At 42.7% G+C, this 19,284-nt stretch overlaps 1 protein-coding gene across 2 annotated transcripts; it reads right to left on the reverse strand.

Annotated features, from left to right (window-relative positions):
- Window positions 1-411: 411 nt before the first annotated feature.
- Window positions 412-17,924, reverse strand: LOC117964756 (uncharacterized). Of its 2 annotated transcripts, XM_059008273.1 has the most exons (5): window positions 17,347-17,924; window positions 6,266-6,604; window positions 2,966-3,298; window positions 2,640-2,683; window positions 412-1,868 (listed from the first exon to the last, which is right to left on the reverse strand). In XM_059008273.1, the coding sequence occupies exons 1-5, from the start codon at window positions 17,654-17,656 to the stop codon at window positions 1,746-1,748; spliced, it is 1,149 nt and encodes a 382-aa protein (XP_058864256.1). In that variant the 5' UTR covers window positions 17,657-17,924; the 3' UTR covers window positions 412-1,745. The 2 variants fall into 2 exon arrangements, with proteins under 2 accessions (XP_058864256.1, XP_058864257.1); XM_059008274.1 differs by lacking the exons at window positions 2,966-3,298; window positions 6,266-6,604.
- Between the last annotated feature and the right edge of the window lie 1,360 nt (window positions 17,925-19,284).

A 19,284-nucleotide genomic window follows, 5' to 3' on the forward strand; every position in this document is an offset into this window, starting at 1 on the left:
CAGAAATGACAGCAGAACCTCAGAGTTACAAACACCTTGGGAATGGAGGCTGTCCGGAAGTCTGAAATGTCTGTAACTCTGAAAATGAGTTTTCAATGGTTTTAATAAATGTGCGCACCTGCTATCTACAGCCTCAATCTGATGAATAATACAAGGATACAGCACATAGTTCTAAAGTCTTTAAAACAGTACTATAAATGGGAAAGGCTACATTTAAGTTACCATTGAAATCGTAACTGAGCAAAAACAGACTTAAACGTTCAGCAAAACCTGGGTTAACGTAGTGCTTGTTTTTAAACAAAAGACATTCTCACAGCTTGCTCAGCCATTCAGCCTCCTTGGGCTTGAACCCCCCCCCCCCCCCCCGCCCATACTTTTTCTTTGAAGAAAAACAGCAACGTAACCCTAGTTCAAAGCAGCGATGGCTATGTTTATTAATATTCCACATGGTCTGATGGGATAAGCATTAAAGGTACATCACAGCTGCCACAAGGATGAGAGAAGACAGCTAGCAAACCTTAGCAAGCACAAGTGTTTGTTCAAAGTGAAATAAATGAACACAGGCCTATACAATCTAATCAAATGAGTTTGAATGTGGAAGTATTGCTTTACTCTCCAATCCAGCAGAGCAGTCAAGTTTTACACCCAGCAGCCTGTCTCGGAGCAGGTGCAAAAGGAAGCGAGGCTCGGGACCTGAATTCAACTGCTTACCTAACCCCCCCCCCCTACTCCCTCCCTGCTACACGTGCATGCATTCAAGGGCTTGCAGTAATGAAGCAAGAGGCCCTGTGGCCTCTTTCATGACGCATCTCTGCTGGTGAGCGATCTCCTGCTGTAAAGGCTCTCATTAACAATGTGGATGAACACTGCAATGAGGAGGACTGGCTTCTCTTTGAGGCTGGGATCACACCACCTGCAGGAGCTCAGCTTGGGACTTGTGTGTGTGTATCCAAAGTAAGGCATGCAAACTAGTACAGCAGTGCGCACCTGGATTACAACACCCCATTGCTTCTGCTGTGTTCATTTGTTGTGCATAGGAAATCAAACCACTGGAAATTGTCAAAACCAACAGTGATTGTCTTATTTAATTGATGCCTTTAATAGGCCACACATGCAATTTATTAAATAGTAAGAGAAAAAGAACACAAAGCCACAAATGATAAAATGCGTGACACTTTTTAGAAGTTGTTTAAGATGCCTAATTGAAGCACAAAGCGGTCTAACATTTTCACACATGAGTGTCTATTGTTTCTATATCACTGATTGAAAATTGAAATTCTCACCCCCAGGTTTTCATGCAGGTAGGTATATAAAGGATATCAATTACAAATCTTGAGGTTTTCTAATACATTTGCACACTACTGTATGGTACCAGTATGATAACATTTTTAAAAAGGAAAAAGCATGCTTGTTATAGAACATGTGCTTCTTTCAAAACTACACGTGCAACCTGCATAGCGAATGAACAGGTAAGATTTAAAACCCTTTTAACATGGAATTTTATACTTCCCAAAAATAGGGGGAAATAATATGGCCACAGCATTCTATTAGCAGTGGCAGTGAAATGGTTAAGATCGAATTAAGAATGTCAGGTAGTTGCTTGTTAGTGGCTAGCTGTGTTTATTGTTCTCATCAGAGTTGGTATGATTCATTGAAGCGCTGCAGTAAATCAATGTTAGTCAAGTCCTTGGTTCATCTTGTTTTTGAAGCTCTCTTGTATCCCTGGGGGCTGGGTGAGACGTGTCCTATCCGTGGATCTGGACAGTGGCGTACTCCGTATTGTCCACAGCACTGACCCCTGACCGGACTGAGGCTCCTCCCGGCTGTCTCGTGTGATCGATTACAGTGTAGGTAACCAAGTCTGAGCTCTGTGAGGAAGACAGATTGATAAGACACCAAATTAATAAGATCCCATCATGCTCATTAATAAGAGAGCACATTAATAAGACAGCATCATACAGCCTGTTCAATACAGTTTGAAATGAGAGATGCGCACTACTATTGACCAGCCACAAGGGGGACTGCTGTCCATGGCCATCTATTGCTTTGCATTTTGACAGTTGAGCAGCTTCACTTTTTTTGTTTGTTAACTAACATTGTGAAATGGCCATGTTCAATTAAAAGGATTTGTTTTTATTTCACCAAACAGTAATTCCAAACCAATACAAAACCTTCCTTTCATCAAATACCACTTTAAAGCAATATGTTGGTTTGTATATCCCATTATTTTCTCATATTTGTATTACATTCAAAGACACAACCTGCACAAACAGGTTTCCTCAGTACAGTTTCAATGCATACATCAGAAACAGAAAACATTATCTCTGTACCAGAAAACTGTTCAGAAATATTGTAACCCTCCTCTCAAGCTTCCCATCTTTAGGACTGTATTCCAGCAAGTTAAGAGAGTGCCCCCTGGTACAATCACAGCTTCCTGTGCTTTCCACATGCATTTCCAGAGCTTAGCCATGTTATTCCTGTCATTTACTATGCTTGCTTGAATTTTACTGTCCCTCATGTTCTCATGTTTTTTTGTGCTATTTACATGGCAAACATCTCAAAGCAATTGCATTCTATAGCAAGTCCTACTCCCTACAGTAAACAGGAAGACTGTCCATGAAAGCATGTCCTGTACCTACCGCATTCTGATCACCAGCATTCTGGTTATTCCCATTAGCATTCGCTGAAAATGGAAAGGAAAACAAAACAAGAGTCAATAATCTTTACAAGCAGGGGGAGGTGTTGTCTCAATAGAGTCCAGTTAGACAAGGGCCAAGAAACCAAGGGCAGGGTTTGAACTGCTTTAAACTGCCCCCTACAGGTGAGACTGTGCCTTTACAAGCAGGGTGGAGGAGGTGTTGTCTCAATAGAGTCCAGTTAGACCGGAGCTGAGAGATCCAGGGCAGGGTTTAAACAGCTCCCATTGTAGGTTGTGGTTAAACTAATGAAAAGGTTAATCTGTTACCTGCTCTCCTTTTGTACTTTAAAATGGCAAAGACTGCAGCACCTATGATGCCGATGACAGCAGAGACGGCTACTGCAGAGAGGATAGCGAGAGTTGCTGATGGTATAGTTGTCGGGGTTGCTGATGGCCTAGTTGTCGTGGTTGTTGATGGTCTAGTTGTCGAGGTTGCTGATGGTCTAGTTGTCGGGGTTGTTGATGGTCTAGTTGTCGGGGTTGTTGATGGTCTAGTTGTCAGGGTTGCTGATGGTCTAGTTGTCGGGGTTGTTGATGGTCTAGTTGTCGGGGTTGTGGTCGTTGTTGTTCCTGAAGTAGTTGAATCTCTCTTTGGAGGTTCTGTAAGCACAATTGAATTTGCATACAAATTATACCTTAATATCTGACACAGCACCCAGTACCTTCTACACAATTGATCACCACCAAAGACAAAGGGCCCATTTCACATCCCAGTGGTAAAACTGGAGTGAAGACTGGAGGTGTGTTATTATCACTCCTCGAACTTTACTCCTTGCTCACGCTGTAATCCACAGACGTCCTAATGGTGTTTTTTCCGTGTCGTTTGATCAGCTCTCATGAATAATTACTTAGCGTTAATACCACCCTTTATTCCATGATAGTGGGACTCTTACCTCTTACAGACAGGACACTAAAACAATGAGAAGCGCCTTGACAACTACACCACATTATTACTGTGTCAGCTGGCTGTAGGCACATCAGGATAATGTAGCACGTATTCAAATGCCTTTGCTTTAACTAAAAATGGCTCAACAAGGGAGCACATTTTAACATTCATGTTCCAATAGAAGTTTATTACATGAGTGATTTGTAAAAAAATGTTTTCTTTCAAGTTGTATTTCTGTTACTTTCAAGCAACAGTCGTGTTAAATGTATGACTGGTGGCTAACCATAGTCAATGATTTTTTCCTTACATGATGAGGCACAGAGAAACAACCCCTGATTTAGATGAAGTGATTACAATTTCACATGATAATACTTTTTTAGAGGTATTATCTGTATATTAAAACAGGGAGTGGGTGAAACCGGACCAGGACAAACCTGGCCGGACAGGGCACTAAAACAATGAGAAGCGTCTTGAAAACTACACCACATTATTACTGCGTCACTAATTCAAGCACACACACTGAGCTGTGTGGGTTACATCATTTGCTGAAGGGTATCAGCACTGATATTAAGCCAGAAATGGTACCAATGCCAACAAAAACATTCTGTGAATCGAACCCAAAGTCAGTTATCTACAGGTAATGGCCGCTGCAAAGGATACTAATGCTGTTCTAGACATTGTGTGTATTTAAATGTGTTTTAAGCTGTTTGAAATGTATGTCGCTGTTCAAAAGCGAGTTTCAAGATTCTAAAGCCCTATTCTTTAGAGCAGGATCCCAAGAGTTTTGTTAAAGGAGGGCCGCTTAACAGGTAATTAAACACCATTATGTGGAAAATATAACTGCCTTTTCTTTTTGGGTTTCTGAAATATGATTATATATATATATATATATATTTGATTTAATTTAATCATGTTTGCATTTATACTTTAGGGTTGGTTTCATAGACCCAGATTAGCAATAATCTCGGTTTACCTTTCCTAATTAACATTGGTTGTCCAGGACCAGTACTAATCCGGGTCTGTGAAACCAGCCATGCATGTTATTATTAATTTCTTAGCAGATGTGTATGTTTATGGGTACATCCTAAAAATATTACTGTGGCTTAATGTGAAAACAAATGCTTACAAACTTCGCCGATATCATGCTTCACACTTCCTAAAACAAGTCGTGGTTTTCATTAACGTGATAAAGTCAATCCCTAAAAAATAACCTGGTCATGTGAACTGCTCAATGTGAAAAGAGCTTAATGTGCAAAACCAAGTTATTCAGTATGTTTACCGCGATCTATCGGGATTCCTTATTTTAAAAAAATGCGTACACATGTTTTCAAATTAAAGATAAAATACCGTTTTTTTATTACAAACCAGCGCCAAAATGAATAAATACAGAACACTGTATATCACAATCAACACGACTCGCACTGTTTTTATCCGCGCAGTTTAATTACAAAATATTTAATTTAGGGTAGTATTATGAAGTGTTACGCTTGATCTCTGCAAAGTTTGTAAGCTTTTGTATTTCTGCACATTTAGTTTCGTTAATCGCGTTTCACATTATTAAGCAGGTTATTTTAGGGCTTAACGTGATTATTATAGTGTGGATTGTAGGAACCTCAGTTCCCGCAGGCAGGCGCCTCACACACAGGCGGAGGACGGGAGCGAAGCCGGGACCTCCCTCTCTAAAGCACAGCAGCCGGCTCTTTTGCACAGCGGTATCGGCGCTATGCTTTAGTGCGAGAGATCCCGGGTTCAAGCCTGTGTGTGGATTGCCTCACCCTGTGTGATGCGGGAACCGAGGTTCGTTACAGTGTGTTAATGAAACCCACGACTGATTAGTGTTATTGGATTTCAAGGGACTTCCCTAGTTTCTGCTTGAGTGGAATTTAAGCAGCTGACTTTTTTCGGGACAGCAGTCACCGAATCCACTCCCCCCCGGCTGCACGTGGGTCTTGTTTTCATGTTCGTAAAGCTACCATAGCAGCTTGTACCGATATTGAGCAGAACATTAACTTGTAATGGCCCGGGTCTTTTCATTCCAAGAAAATATAGAAAACTCTTAGAAATATTTGACGACGGCCTCAGACAGTGCAATCACAGACCGCATTTGGGAACCCCTGCTTTAGACGTTTAGCTTTTAAAAGTCCCATTAGCTTAATTTACATCTGGGATAATGACTGAACTCGCTGTGCTTAGAAACTGATTGACTGAGATGATCTGTAAGCTTTACAATATGGGATAATGAAGGGACTTTGAACACACAGCTTCAATGGTAAACACAAGGGTTTGGTGTTGGCAGCCCTTCTCAGGTTCTGTATTGTAGTTTGCTTTTGTTATGAATGTGTGGATGTTATTTGAAATTACACCAAAAGAAATCTAAACTCTAAACCCAAGCAGTCAGTAAATTGTCAGTAAGGTCTGCATCTGAAATCTGCCTAGCAGAGGTCCAAATGCCAGTGGAGCAGAAGAACACTTCAGCATGCAAAAAACAAAGTGAGAGAGCTGCAATTAACTGAGCAGCAGGAAAATGACCCTTAAACAAACCCCATTGTCTGTGTGTGCTGAAAACAAGGCAGGGTGTTCATGTAGTCACACACAGGACCTTGAGTGGTTTCAGCAGTTCAACACATATTCTTAATTTTAACACAAGTACTCACCAACCAGAACATGTTTATTATATTTACCTTGAACTGTCAGTTTAATATTCCTGTAAGTGACACATTTCCCATTGATCTCCACTGTACACGTGTAATCCCGAGTGTCCTCCAGTGTGAGCTCAGAGATTAGCAGAGAGGCGTTTCCAGAGGAGACTTCATCAGACAGTTTCACTTGGTCGCTCCACTGCGCAGGGATGGGTGCTGAGGGGGGCTCTGAGTAGATTAATAGAACTGAACTCTGATCTGGATATGCATACCATCTGACTGCTACATCCTGCCCACGGGTGGGGGTGTAAGAACAGGGCAGCACTGCTCTCCCACCAGCTGAGCCAGAGACAGCAACATGGTCTTGTGCAGAGCAATCTGCTATAAGAGAGAGAAGAGACAATAAACTCAATGGAATAAACACCTACATTCTTCTGTTGAGGATATTTCGGTTTTTTCCTCATATTTTTGACATTGCAGATCTTTCAAAGACAACGCTATCGATGAAAAGTTTCTGCTGCTTCCTGGTCCCCAATTATTTTGTGTTTGTTTGTTTATTTAACCAGGAGATTTGCCCATTGAGACTGAGGCCTCATTTACAAGGGGGTCCTGGAAAACAATAAAGTACAAATACAACACAAGCAACACAATAAAAACATGTGGTTCAGACTCAGTCAGCAGCATTGTGACAGGGCAGCGGTAGCGGCCCCAAAAATCGGGGAGGCATAAAATATTGGCAGCGGGTCCGACTTTTTCACTCCTGTTTTCACATTTGAAACGATGCAGTTCAATACAAATGCTGCCATTTACATAAACACTTGTGTTTGTTTACTATACGATACAGCAACAAAGCAAAGCGCTAATAAGTGAATATGCAATCGTGAAACCAGACAATAATACCAACACCGTGTGACGGGGTGATCCACGTCACTTTATTTAATGTTAGTTAGTTTGTTTTATTTTAACACGTTTATTTTAGCACGTTACTTTGTTGTAGATTTGTGTAAAACCCGCCCAGTTACAGAAATTGGATAATAATGTAGAGCATTGTAGACTGACTACGCCACTGGGGAACTGCACCGCACAAATGTATTATTATATAGGGCAGCAGTGTGGAGTAGTGGTTAGGGCTCTGGACTCTTGACTGGAAGGTCGTGGGTTCAATCCCAGGTGGGGGACACTGCTGCTGTACCCTTGAGCAAGGTACTTTACCTAGATTGCTCCAGTAAAAACCCAACTGTATAAATGGGTAATTGTATGTAAAAATAATGTGATATCTTGTAACAATTTAATTCGCCCTGGATACGGGCATCTGCTAAAAAAACGAAATAATACATGTGAGGCGGTTCGCACCAGGTTCTTTGATTTGGGCCAGAGGAGAAGGTGTGACCAAGCACACCACGAAATAGAATGCCAGGATGTAAAAAAAGAATCACATTTATTTAAAACACAAAGTTCGTTTCAGTTCTCATTATATTGCACACGTTCCAATAAAGTGTCTCTTAAAACTGGGACACGTGTATAATCACGAATGGCCAGAATCCCAGTGGAAACCGAATTCTTTAAAATAATTAAAACAAGATTTTCACAAACTAGTGCTGTCGGTCAGTTACAGTCAAATCCTTCAATTCGTTACATTGTTTCAATTTAGTTCAGTCATTCTTTCTCAGGCATTACACTGTTACATAGTTTAATATAGCAGCATCTCATTCAGATCAAGAATACATTGTTTCATTTCACTCTGGTATTCAGACGCACGCACGCACGCACACACACACACACAGCACAGACAGGAGGTTCCCAAATTAAACACAAACATAAACTAAGCGAGACAGACAGCGCTCAACAGAAAGGGGACAACAAAAAGGTAGGCTTGCGCTTGGAGTCAGGGATGGCAGCGGAGCTTTCTTTCAAAACCGACTTCCTCAGAAAAAGGTCTGTCTGCTAGACATCTCACCGCTATGGATACCCAAAATGCACAACATCTCGCAAACGCATGCAATGAATTGAGCACCAGATCTGATTGAGATCAGTCGATTAAGGGACATTTTCCTGCTGCTCAGTTAGTTGCAGCTCTCTCGCTTTGTTTTTTGCATGCTGAAGTGTTCTTCTGCTCCACTGGCATTTGGACCTCTGCTAGGCAGATTTCAGATGCAGACCTTACTGACAATTTACTGACTGCTTGGGTTTAGATTTTAGATTTATTTTGGTATAATTTCAAATAACATCCACACATTCATAACAAAAGCAAACTAGAATACAGAACCTGAGAAGGGCTGCCAACACCAAACCCTTGTGTTTACCATTGAAGCTGTGTGTTCAAAGTCCCTTCATTATCCCATATTGTAAAGCTTACAGATCATCTCAGTCAATCAGTTTCTAAGCACAGCGAGTTCAGTCATTATCCCAGATGTAAATTAAGCTAATGGGACTTTTAAAAGCTAAACGTCTAAAGCAGGGGTTCCCAAATGAGGTCCGTGATTCCGTGTCTGAGGCCGTCGTCAAATATTTCTAAGAGTTTTCTATATTTTCTTGGAATGAAAAGACCCGGGCCATTACAAGTTAATGTTCTGCTCAATATCGGTACAAGCTGCTATGGTAGCTTTACGAACATGAAAACAAGACCCACGTGCAGCCGGGGGGGTGGGGGGGGGGGGGGGGGGGGGGGGGAGTGGATTCGGTGACTGCTGTCCCGAATGATCTCCGAAAAAAGTCAGCTGCTTAAATTCCACTCAAGCAGAAACTAGGGAAGTCCCTTGAAATCCAATAACACTAATCAGTTGTGGGTTTCATTAACATACTGTAACGAACCTCGGTTCCCGCATCAGACAGGGTGAGGCAATCCACACACAGGCTTGAACCCGGGATCTCTCGCATTAAAGCATAGCGCCGATACCGCTGTGCAAAAGAGCCGGCTGCTGTGCTTTAGAGAGGGAGGTCCCGGCTTCGCTCCCGCCCTCCGCCTGTGTGTGAGGCGCCTGCCTGCGGGAACTGAGGTTCCTACAATCCACACTATAATAATCACGTTAAACCCTAAAATAACCTGCTTAATAATGTGAAACGCGATTAACGCGACTAAATGTGCTGAAATACAAAAGCTTACAAACTTTGCAGAGATCAAGCGTAACACTTCATAATACTACCCTAAAATAAATATTGTGTCATTAAACTGCGCGGATAAAAACAGTGCGAGTCGTGTTGATTGTGATATAGTGTTCTGTATTTATTCATTTTGGCGCTGGTTTGTAATAAATTCAGATGACTGGAAAAAAACGGTATTTTATCTTTAATTTGAAAACATTTCTATGCATTTTTTTAAAATAAGGAATCCCGATAGATCGCGGTAAACATAATGAATAACTTGGTTTTGCACATTAAGCTCTTTTCACATTGAGCAGTTCACATTACCAGGTTATTTTTTAGGGATTGACTTTATCATGTTAATGAAAACCACGACTTGTTTTAGGAAGTGTGAAGCCTGATATCGGCGAAGTTTGTAAGCATTTGTTTTCACATTAAGCCACAGTAATATTTTTAGGATGTCCCCATAAACATACACATCTGCTAAGAAATTAATAATAACATGCATGGCTGGTTTCACAGACCCGGATTAGTACTAGTCCTGGACACCCAATGTTAATTTAGGAAAGGTAAACCGAGATTATTGCTAATCTGGGTCTGTGAAACCAGCCCATAAAGTATAAATACAAACATGATGAGATTAAACATCTTAAAACACATTTAAATACACACAATGTCTAGAACAGCATTAATACCCTTTGCAGCGGCAATTACCTGTAGATAACTGACTTTGGGTCCTATTCACAGAATGTTTTTGTTGGCGTTGGTACCATTTCTGTCTTAATATCAGTGCTTCAGCAAATGATGTAATCCACACAGCCCAGTGTGTGTGTGCTTGAATTAGTGACGCAGTAATAATGTGGTGTAGTTTTCAAGACGCTTCTCATTGTTTTAGTGCTCTGTCCGGCCAGGTTTGTCCTGGTCCGGTTTCACCCACTCCCTGTTTTAATATACAGGTACAGTAGTACGACTGAAAAAGTATTAATTATTAATTGTCGTGTGAAATTGTAATCACTTTAACTAAATCAGGAATTGTCTGAATGCTGTTTGAATTCCTCATCATGAAGGAAAAAAAGAATCATTGACATTTTTAATCTCCCTAAACATGATCTCACTGTCATGGTAAAAAGGGTGATATTAACGCAAATTAATTATTCATGAGGGCGGGTCAAACAACACAGAAAAAAGTGCCATTAGGACATTGATGAATTACAGCGGAAGTAAGGAGTAAAGTTCGAGGAGTGATAATAACACAACTCCAGTCTTCACTCCAGGTTTACCACTGGTACGTGAATTGGGCCCTTTGTCTTTGGCGGTGGTCAATTGTGCAGAAGGTACTGGCTGCTGTGTCAGATATTAAGGCATCATTTGTAAGGGAATTGAATTGTGCTTACAGAACCTCCAAAAAGATATTCAACTACTTCAGGAACAACAACGACCACAACCCTGACAACTAGACCATCAGCAACCCCGACAACTAGACCATCAGCAACCCAGAAAACCAGCCCATGCCCAACCCAGCAGGGGAATGCAGCCGCACAGAGGAGATCGTACTGCATGAAACCGCTTTGATAACTGGATTCTAATTGGATTGCATGTACCTGTATTTACTGAATGTTGTGAGTTAAGCGGAAGTTCAATTATTCCTGTGTGTTGCTGCTGCTGGTTCCCTATGCCAGTATAGTCCATTGTGAAAGAGTATTGCTGTTACTGTAACCCGCTGCATCCTGCCTGTGCCTGCATCTCTTCATTTCTATATCATTTTAATAAGAGCGTTTTAGCATTTTGATATATTTCAGGTTCTATTCATCACTGATTGCTGTTGCTTTATTTGTTAATAAAGTTGCTGTTTACTATAGATAATTGTTAATAACAGTTTTATATTAGTGATCTGAAGACAGTTTAGTAATTTGTATCAGTTTCCATGCCAGTTAGGATTTGTTAATTTTATTATTGATTTACACCAAATTACACTGGTTAATTATTTGCTTAGTATAACTTCGTTATTGCTGATTACTGTAGATAATTGATACATACAGTTCTAAATTCTTTTTAGGAATATTATGTATAAAATGCATTAGAGTAAAAGCTTCTACTTTTGTCTTGTTATGACAAATTTATATGTGAAAAAAAAAATTCAAAGATGATAATTATGTTGCAGATTAAAACAATGAATTACTAAATGTTAATTGCACAGTACAATATGTTGTTGCTTTTCCTTTTTGCTTATGAAAAATAAAATATTTAGCTGTGTCGTGTCTTGGCATTTTTCTATACAATCCTCAGCCTCATTAGAGAGCCTGTGTGCTACAGAAGGTATGAAATTCCTTCTTTTAGGCTTCCAGCACCTACATAATGTGGGGTGTCAGACTATATTCCTGTTCACGGTGGAGCTGTTCTGTGGCCTCTCTGTCTAAGGAGGCCCTATAGGGCTGATAAGTTCACATTGTGAAGAAATCCAGCCACTACTGTCGTAATTTTCCTGTGGTTACAGACCCTATTGCATATCTATTGACAGTTTATTAACATGGAACTGGATTTCAACAAATGAATAATATTGATTTATTTCAATTCAATAAATATTTATGCCAGGCAAAATAAAATGTTTATTTTTCTATTGCACTTGTTACCTGAGCCAGATTTGAAGAAGATTTGGTATCATAATGCCTAATTAGCATACAAACAAACCCCTGTTTCAAAGATACAATATCTAATAAAGTTCTGTCTCATGGTCCCTAGTGGGCTTCCCCCAGCAACGTTAAATAAAGGAGTAAAAAGGTTATTGAACATTGCACACTGAATCCTCGCAAGTGTCCTCTGAATGGACTGCAGCCCAGAATGGATGTTTTGTGTCTCCATCATTGCCATATACTGTGTGTCATTAGCCCATTGCCAATTCGGTGTGTTACGAAACAGCCCACACAGGCAGGAGCAGTGGAATATTTTACATGACATCCATAACTTCAAAATACTGGTAGACAAACGTTTCAGAGTCAGGGTCCGAGGGGTTATATAGACTTAACACTGGCTCTTAAAATTCCACTGAACAGACTTGAATTAAAAGCACTGCTGCCCCCTAGTGGATATTTTCAAGAGCAATACATCAGATAATCTGACACAGTTTGTTGTTAATGAAGTTGCACAAAATTCGACTCGGATTAAACATCAGAGTTGAAGAAGCAGCAATATGTATATTGGAATTCCCTTAAATTGATATAGAGGGCAATGGCTAGGTAGTTATATTAACAGATAAAGGAAATATTTCAAAATTGTATGTGTGTTAGTTATTTTCTTAATATGGCGGGTTCATTCCGAGGAAAGTGACGAGTTTATGCATTGAAGCGCTGTAGAGTGTGACGGTAGATACTCGTGGAGCCACAGATGTGCCCATAGCCTGTATGTGGGGCACAGCCCCTTTAAATAACCCAGAGGAGAAGGCATTGTGAATGATTCTCGCTGTCTCATACTGGAGATGTCCTGGATGGCTTTTGGTTATGAGATGCAGCACACGTCTAAACCACAAAGCAAAAGAGACGGGCTCATCTGCATTCGTGGTTTTAGAGCGGTTAACCTCATCTCTCATCTCACCGGCAGGAGACAGAACGAAGCGAGCGAATTTAGAAAGAAATCTGTTTTATTTCTATTCGCGCCACGAGCTATTGGCGTCGCAATGCACCAATCAGAAATAAAGTCAAAGGTAGTGGCTGTCAGACTGACACTCGCTCACGCAGAGATTACCACAGAAATAATAATAATAATAAAAATGGACATCAACGAGAATGTGATTATTAAAGTCGAAAAATATAATGCTCTTTATGATGCCAGTGACAGTGGTTATAAAGACAATAAAAAGAAGGACGCCATATGGCAAGAAATAGCAGAGAATTTGAAAATTCATGGTATATCTATCTCTTCATGTCACCTCAATTTTAGTCAAAGTGACGGGGAGCGCCACACACTGGTTTCGTATTTCTGTAAAATTACGCTTTTGGACAGAGGGCGAATAACATCAGTCTCGGACTATTGTTTATCATTTCCCCCTTCAAATAACTCGTGTTTGCTTAAGAAACCTTGTAGTTTCTAAACGTTTCTTACTTACCTACTGTTATATTGCAATAACGGACGCAAAACAGTGTTTGTAGTCTTAAACACGTTGCTGGTTTATTCTGGCTGTTTACAGTATCCTCTCTACCATCAGTCGCCCGTCACATCCGTTTTCCCAACCACTCTCACTTACCACATCCCTGCAAGCACGACACACATTCACAACATCCGGCAACACGTAACCTAGCAACCACACAGCATTGACTGACTTCCAAAACACAACAAAACAAAGCAGGAAACAGAACATCAAACAAACATAACATTTTCCCCCCTTTCCCACCAAGTTCAGGTGTGGAATGAAGTCTCAAAGTCCCGTAAATGCAGAGGACGTTGGCGGACTCTTGGAGGATGTTGCACTGGTCCTGCTGGTTCAGGACCTGCTATGACAGTATCATCGCTGACCCTGACGGGACAGAAGGAGGCTCCCAGCTGGCTGAATGACTGGGTCTCTGACTGGGTTTCAGGTGACAGTACTTTCCTCATCCTACTGGCGTGCCACCGGGAGCCATCCTGGAGCAGATAGGTTGCTGGTCCCAGCTGTCGGCTAACACAAAGTGGTGGAGACCAGAAGGATTGCAACTTGTTACCTCTGTGAGGCCGCTTAACTCGAACCCAATCACGAGGATGTATTGTAGGTGGCTTTGTCCTGTGCCTTTTGTCGAACCTCTGTTTCATTCGCTGTTGGCTCCGTTGGACGACAGTGCGTGCAGTAGATGGAGTAGGAACAGTCCCCGGGGGTCGTAGCCTGTCCAATGGAAGTTGCAATTCACGTCCTGTCATCAACCGTGCTGGTGAGACCCCTGTGGTTGAGTGCTGAGTGGCCCTGTAGTGCATAAGTGTCTGCAGTAAGGCTGTTTGAAAGGCACAGCCTTGAGCTAGATGTGCCCGGATACCATTTTTGAGTGTTTGATTAAATCGTTCCACCCCCCCATTAGATTGGGGGTGGTAGACTGCTGTACGAATGTGTTTGATGCCGTTGATGCTGAGGAAACTAGAGAATTCATCCGAGATGAACTGTGGACCATTATCTGTAGTGATGACCCGTGGCAAACCCCAGCGTGCAATCAGTGTGTCCAGTATGTGGACTATAGTCTGGGAGGTGACCGTCCCAGTGGGGACGACCTCAGGCCATTTAGAATGCAGGTCATAGACAACCACTAAATAACGCTGATGATGGGGAACACCATGTATTTCACCACAAATGTCCAGCTGCAGATGTTCCCAGGGGTGAGATGGCCAGGTAACTGGCTGCAATGGCGGTGGGGCAGGGAGTCCCGACTTGCCACTGACCACACAGGCCATACAGTCTTTGACCAGAATCTCGATATCATGGTCAATGCCGGGCCACCACACCAGGTCCCGGCAGCGTTGTTTAAACTTGACGATGCCCAGGTGACCCTCATGTGCCATATTCAGCACCCGTGCACGTAGAGCACTTGGCACCACTGTGCGGTGGCCTCGTGCCACACAGAAATCATTCCAGCAGGACAGCTCGTCTTTAATCCTGGAAAATTGTTGCAGTTCGCCAGATACCTGCCGTGGCCATCCGTCTGTAATATAGGAACGTAGAGTGCGGAGGGTAGGGTCCTTCTGCGATGCCTGCTGGAGCTCTTGGAGGGACACCATGTCCTGCAGGGGTCCGTGAAGCATCTGAATCAGATCTTGCTCAGTGTCTTCTGATTGGGATCCCTGCTCAAGCGCTACAACTGATCTGGATAAGAGGTCAGCCACTGCATTATCTCGCCCCGGGGTGAACTGGAGCTGAAAATTGTACTGCTGTAGCCGATCTGACCATCTGTACAATCTGAGTGGTCTGCGTCCCGTGCCCGAAGTAGACATCAGAGCTGTGAGTGCTTGGTGATCTGTTCTGAGAGTAAACGCCCGACCATACAGGTACATGTGCCAGCGTTCACATGCCCAGACGCAAGCTAGCGCTTCTCTCTCTCCCACTGAGTATTTTTGTTCTGTGGGGTTCAAAGCACGGGAAGCAAAAGCTATAGGCTTCTCCACACCCTCTTGTATCTGGGATAAAACAGCCCCCACTGCCGTGGCCGATGCGTCACATGTGACCAAAGTGGTGCTAAGGAGATCAAAATGAGCCAGAATAGGGGCTGTGGTGAGCTGGTTTTTAAGCATGCGCACAGCTGCTTGGCAGGCCGGGGTCCAGTCCCAGGGGGCCTCCTTCTTCAGAAGCTGCCGTAGCGGGGAAGTGGTGGCAGAGTACTGTGGCAAGAACCGTAAATAATAAGCTGTCATTCCCAAGAATGAGGCAAGCTGAGAAGCAGATTTAGGCTCAGGAACGCGGTGAATGGCTTCCACATTGGACTGGAGGGGACAAATCCCATGGGCTGAGAGTCTAAAACCCACAAACTCAATCTCGGGCACAGCAAAAAGACATTTGTCACCATTCAGCGTTAGGTTGTTCTGGGTGAGTGTTTGGAACACTTGGAGCAAGCGCTGATCGTGAACTGCAGTGTTGGGACCATGCACCACAATGTCATCTAAGTACAAGGACACACCTGGAATGCCTGCAAAGATAGATGACATAATTTTTTGGAAACAGCTGGGTGCAGAGCTCAGTCCAAACGGCATGCGTGTGTAACGGAAAACCCCAGTGTGTGTGACAAATGCTGTGAGATCCCTGCTGGTTGGAGAAAGGGGAACCTGGAGGTAGCCTTGGCGTAAATCTAATTTACTGAAGACAGTGGAACCGTAGAATTGGGTAGTGAGCTCTTCGGCTGTAGGTAGCGGATATTTGTCAGGGATGATTGCTTTATTTACAGCGCGCAAGTCCACACAAACTCTGATTCCCCCTGATTTTTTTTTCGCTATGACAAGATTGGAGATCCAGGGGGATGCGTTAATTGGCTCTATAATCCCAGCGTCCAGCAGGAGTTGCAGTTCTGTTGAGACCTGGTCCCGCAAGGCAAGTGGGATGCGGCGCAGAGGCTGGATGACCGGTGTCACTGTGGGGTCCACTTTCGGCTGGTGGATGAAGGCAAAGAGAATGCCCAAACCGTCAAAAAGTGCTGGCCATTGTTGCTGCCAGGGAGTGGAGACTTGCAATATTTCTGTGCCACTGTAATCTGTCAGAGAAAATCCAAGGCTGGTAAACAAGTCAAGGCCCATTAAGTTGGCCCCAGTTCTTGTAATGTAGAATGTGAATGTAGGCACATGCCTGGTGCCATAGCGTACCGACAGCTCCAATGTACCCAGAACATCAATTTTGGCATGTCCGTATCCGCTGAGGGCAGTGGAGGAGTGTTGCCGGGGCAGGCTGGAAAAATACTGCCTGTATGTGTCAACATTTAAGAGAGAAACCTTAGCCCCAGTGTCCAAGAGCAGAGGAATACACTTGTCATTGAGATATATATCACATGTTTTAAAACATGATGGGGTTAAGAGCACAGTATGAATAGTAGCCGGAGCTGAGAACGAGGTCTGGGGCTGATCAGATGCTGAAACTGAGGTGGAGCGACACCACCTGGCAAAGTGATTCAATTTGCTGCAATTCCTGCACCGTTGGCCCCGGGCAGGGCAGTCAGTGGCTCTAGACTCGTGCCTGGTGGACCCACAGTTCCCACAACGTGGCCTGGAACGTGCAGGGCGGTGCTGCGCTTGTTGAACTGCGAGGGCTGAAGTGTCTAATGGGTTAAGAGGCTGCAGCATTTTCTGAACTGCACAGTCTGTAGCTGTAGTAGGTGAGGATGTCTCTGTCAGTTTCTGTGCAGTGATAAAAGCTGCTTCTACTTGGGTGGCAATTTTTTGTGCTTGAGTTAATGTTAAATCATCAGCCTCCAATAATAACCTCTCTCTCACTTGTGTACTGGAAGTCTTTTCAATAAGCTGGTCTCTAAGCATCTCATCGTGCAGTGCACCGAATTTACAAGGCAGCGCTAATTCTCTTAATGCAGATATATACTGAAGTATGGACTCACCAGGCCGTTGGCTCCGTTGTCGGAATTTAAACCGGCGGATGAGGACGCTCTGAGCGGCTCCGAAATGTGCAGCGAGAACCCCGACTGCTTCATCAAAAGTCGAGGCAGGACCCAGTGTCAGGAAAACGCGCTGTCCCTCTGTGCCCAGACAGTGTATCAGTATAGCACGCTTACGCGGGTTGGCCACGTCTTCCAAGCCCATAGCAAGCAGGTATGTATTAAACGAGTCCAACCAGCGAGCCCACGGAACCGGCGGTTCGCCAGGCAGAGCCAAAAAAGGAGGCGGTGGAGTAAACGAAAATTCCGCCATCTTCGTCGCCAATGTTATATTGCAATAACGGACGCAAAACAGTGTTTGTAGTCTTAAACACGTTGCTGGTTTATTCTGGCTGTTTACAGTATCCTCTCTACCATCAGTCGCCCGTCACATCCGTTTTCCCAACCACTCTCACTTACCACATCCCTGCAAGCACGACACACATTCACAACATCCGGCAACACGTAACCTAGCAACCACACAGCATTGACTGACTTCCAAAACACAACAAAACAAAGCAGGAAACAGAACATCAAACAAACATAACACCTACCATCCCATTTTATAGTTATGAACTGTATTGGATCCAGGGTGGGTGGTTGACGATACTCTCCTTGCTTTGATCTAAAATCGATCTCTATACATGTATTTTTTGGCGTGTAGTTTGCACATATTGTATTGCTGTATTTGATTGTTCCTTGTGTGATATTTTATTCGAATTATGAATTTGCACTGTGTGTTGTGTGAATTTTCTGGATAAATACTTTTGTAGGACAGTTGTGTGTGTGCATGTGATCACTGAGATGTATCCTCAGATTCCTGCCCTGTGAGCTGAACTATTAGAATAGCCTACTGGATGGTTTTTAGATAATTGTTTACAATAAAAAAATTACTCTTTTGTGATACAGGTTTGCCTTGTCAAGTTTGTTCACATTCTTCCACCGGACCCTCCGGTATAAAAAAAAAGGTGGTGGCAGCAGAATAGCTACAGGTATAATTAATATTGAACCAGAGAGGGTTCATTACAATAATAATAATAATCACATTCACACAAGATTTTATTAAAATTGAAAATCAATAAGAATATTACATTAAACCAATGTCTGCAGTATTTCCAAATAAATATATGTAGATGTATTCTTTTTGAATACTTTACATGTTAAACCAGATCACATAAAAACACTGTTAAATGTCCTTGTTTTAGTGTGTTGTGTACCCATACTCTATTTCTTTATTTTATTTATTTGATTTCGTCTCCACAAAAGGAGACAGTATTTACTTTTCATGACGCCACAGTTGTCGTCTTTTTTATGTCCTCGTGCTGTATTCGTGTTGTTCGCTTGGCTCGCGGTCTGCATACTTTATTCGCCTCAAATTCGCTCGCGCCGTTCGAGTCCGGTGTGCATAGCCCTTAAATATCAATACATATCTTAGGACCCCTCAACAGAAAATCGTCTCCTCTTTAAAAACATGCAAGAGATTTTAATGAACAGTTTCTCCCACAAGTACCCAAATATGATCCACTTCCTACCAATGCGGAATGGCTGGGTGTGACGTCTTCTCTTCATTTTACCCTCAGAAATAGGTTTCTGGCTCAGGACTGCCAAGGACAACACTGCACTGAATATTGTACCGGTCTCGGCAGAGTCGCCACTCAGGAAAATAATGTTTTGTGTAAAACAGAGAACAAATGCTCCACCCAGTCATTCAGCAGTGTTAGTAACTGAATCATATTTAAGATACCACTGAACTTGTGAGACGGATTGCTCATTAAGATGTGTGCGTATTTTTAAAGAGGAGACAAGTAGCTACTCGGGGATACCACGATATTTAGTGAGCAAGTAGTCGGAGTGAATTTATCCAGCAACAAACTCCCTATACCCAGCTGTACTGCTTTCCTA

This window comes from Acipenser ruthenus, chromosome 36 (assembly GCF_902713425.1).
Source record: "Acipenser ruthenus chromosome 36, fAciRut3.2 maternal haplotype, whole genome shotgun sequence".
Taxonomy (NCBI): Eukaryota; Metazoa; Chordata; class Actinopteri; order Acipenseriformes; family Acipenseridae; genus Acipenser; species Acipenser ruthenus.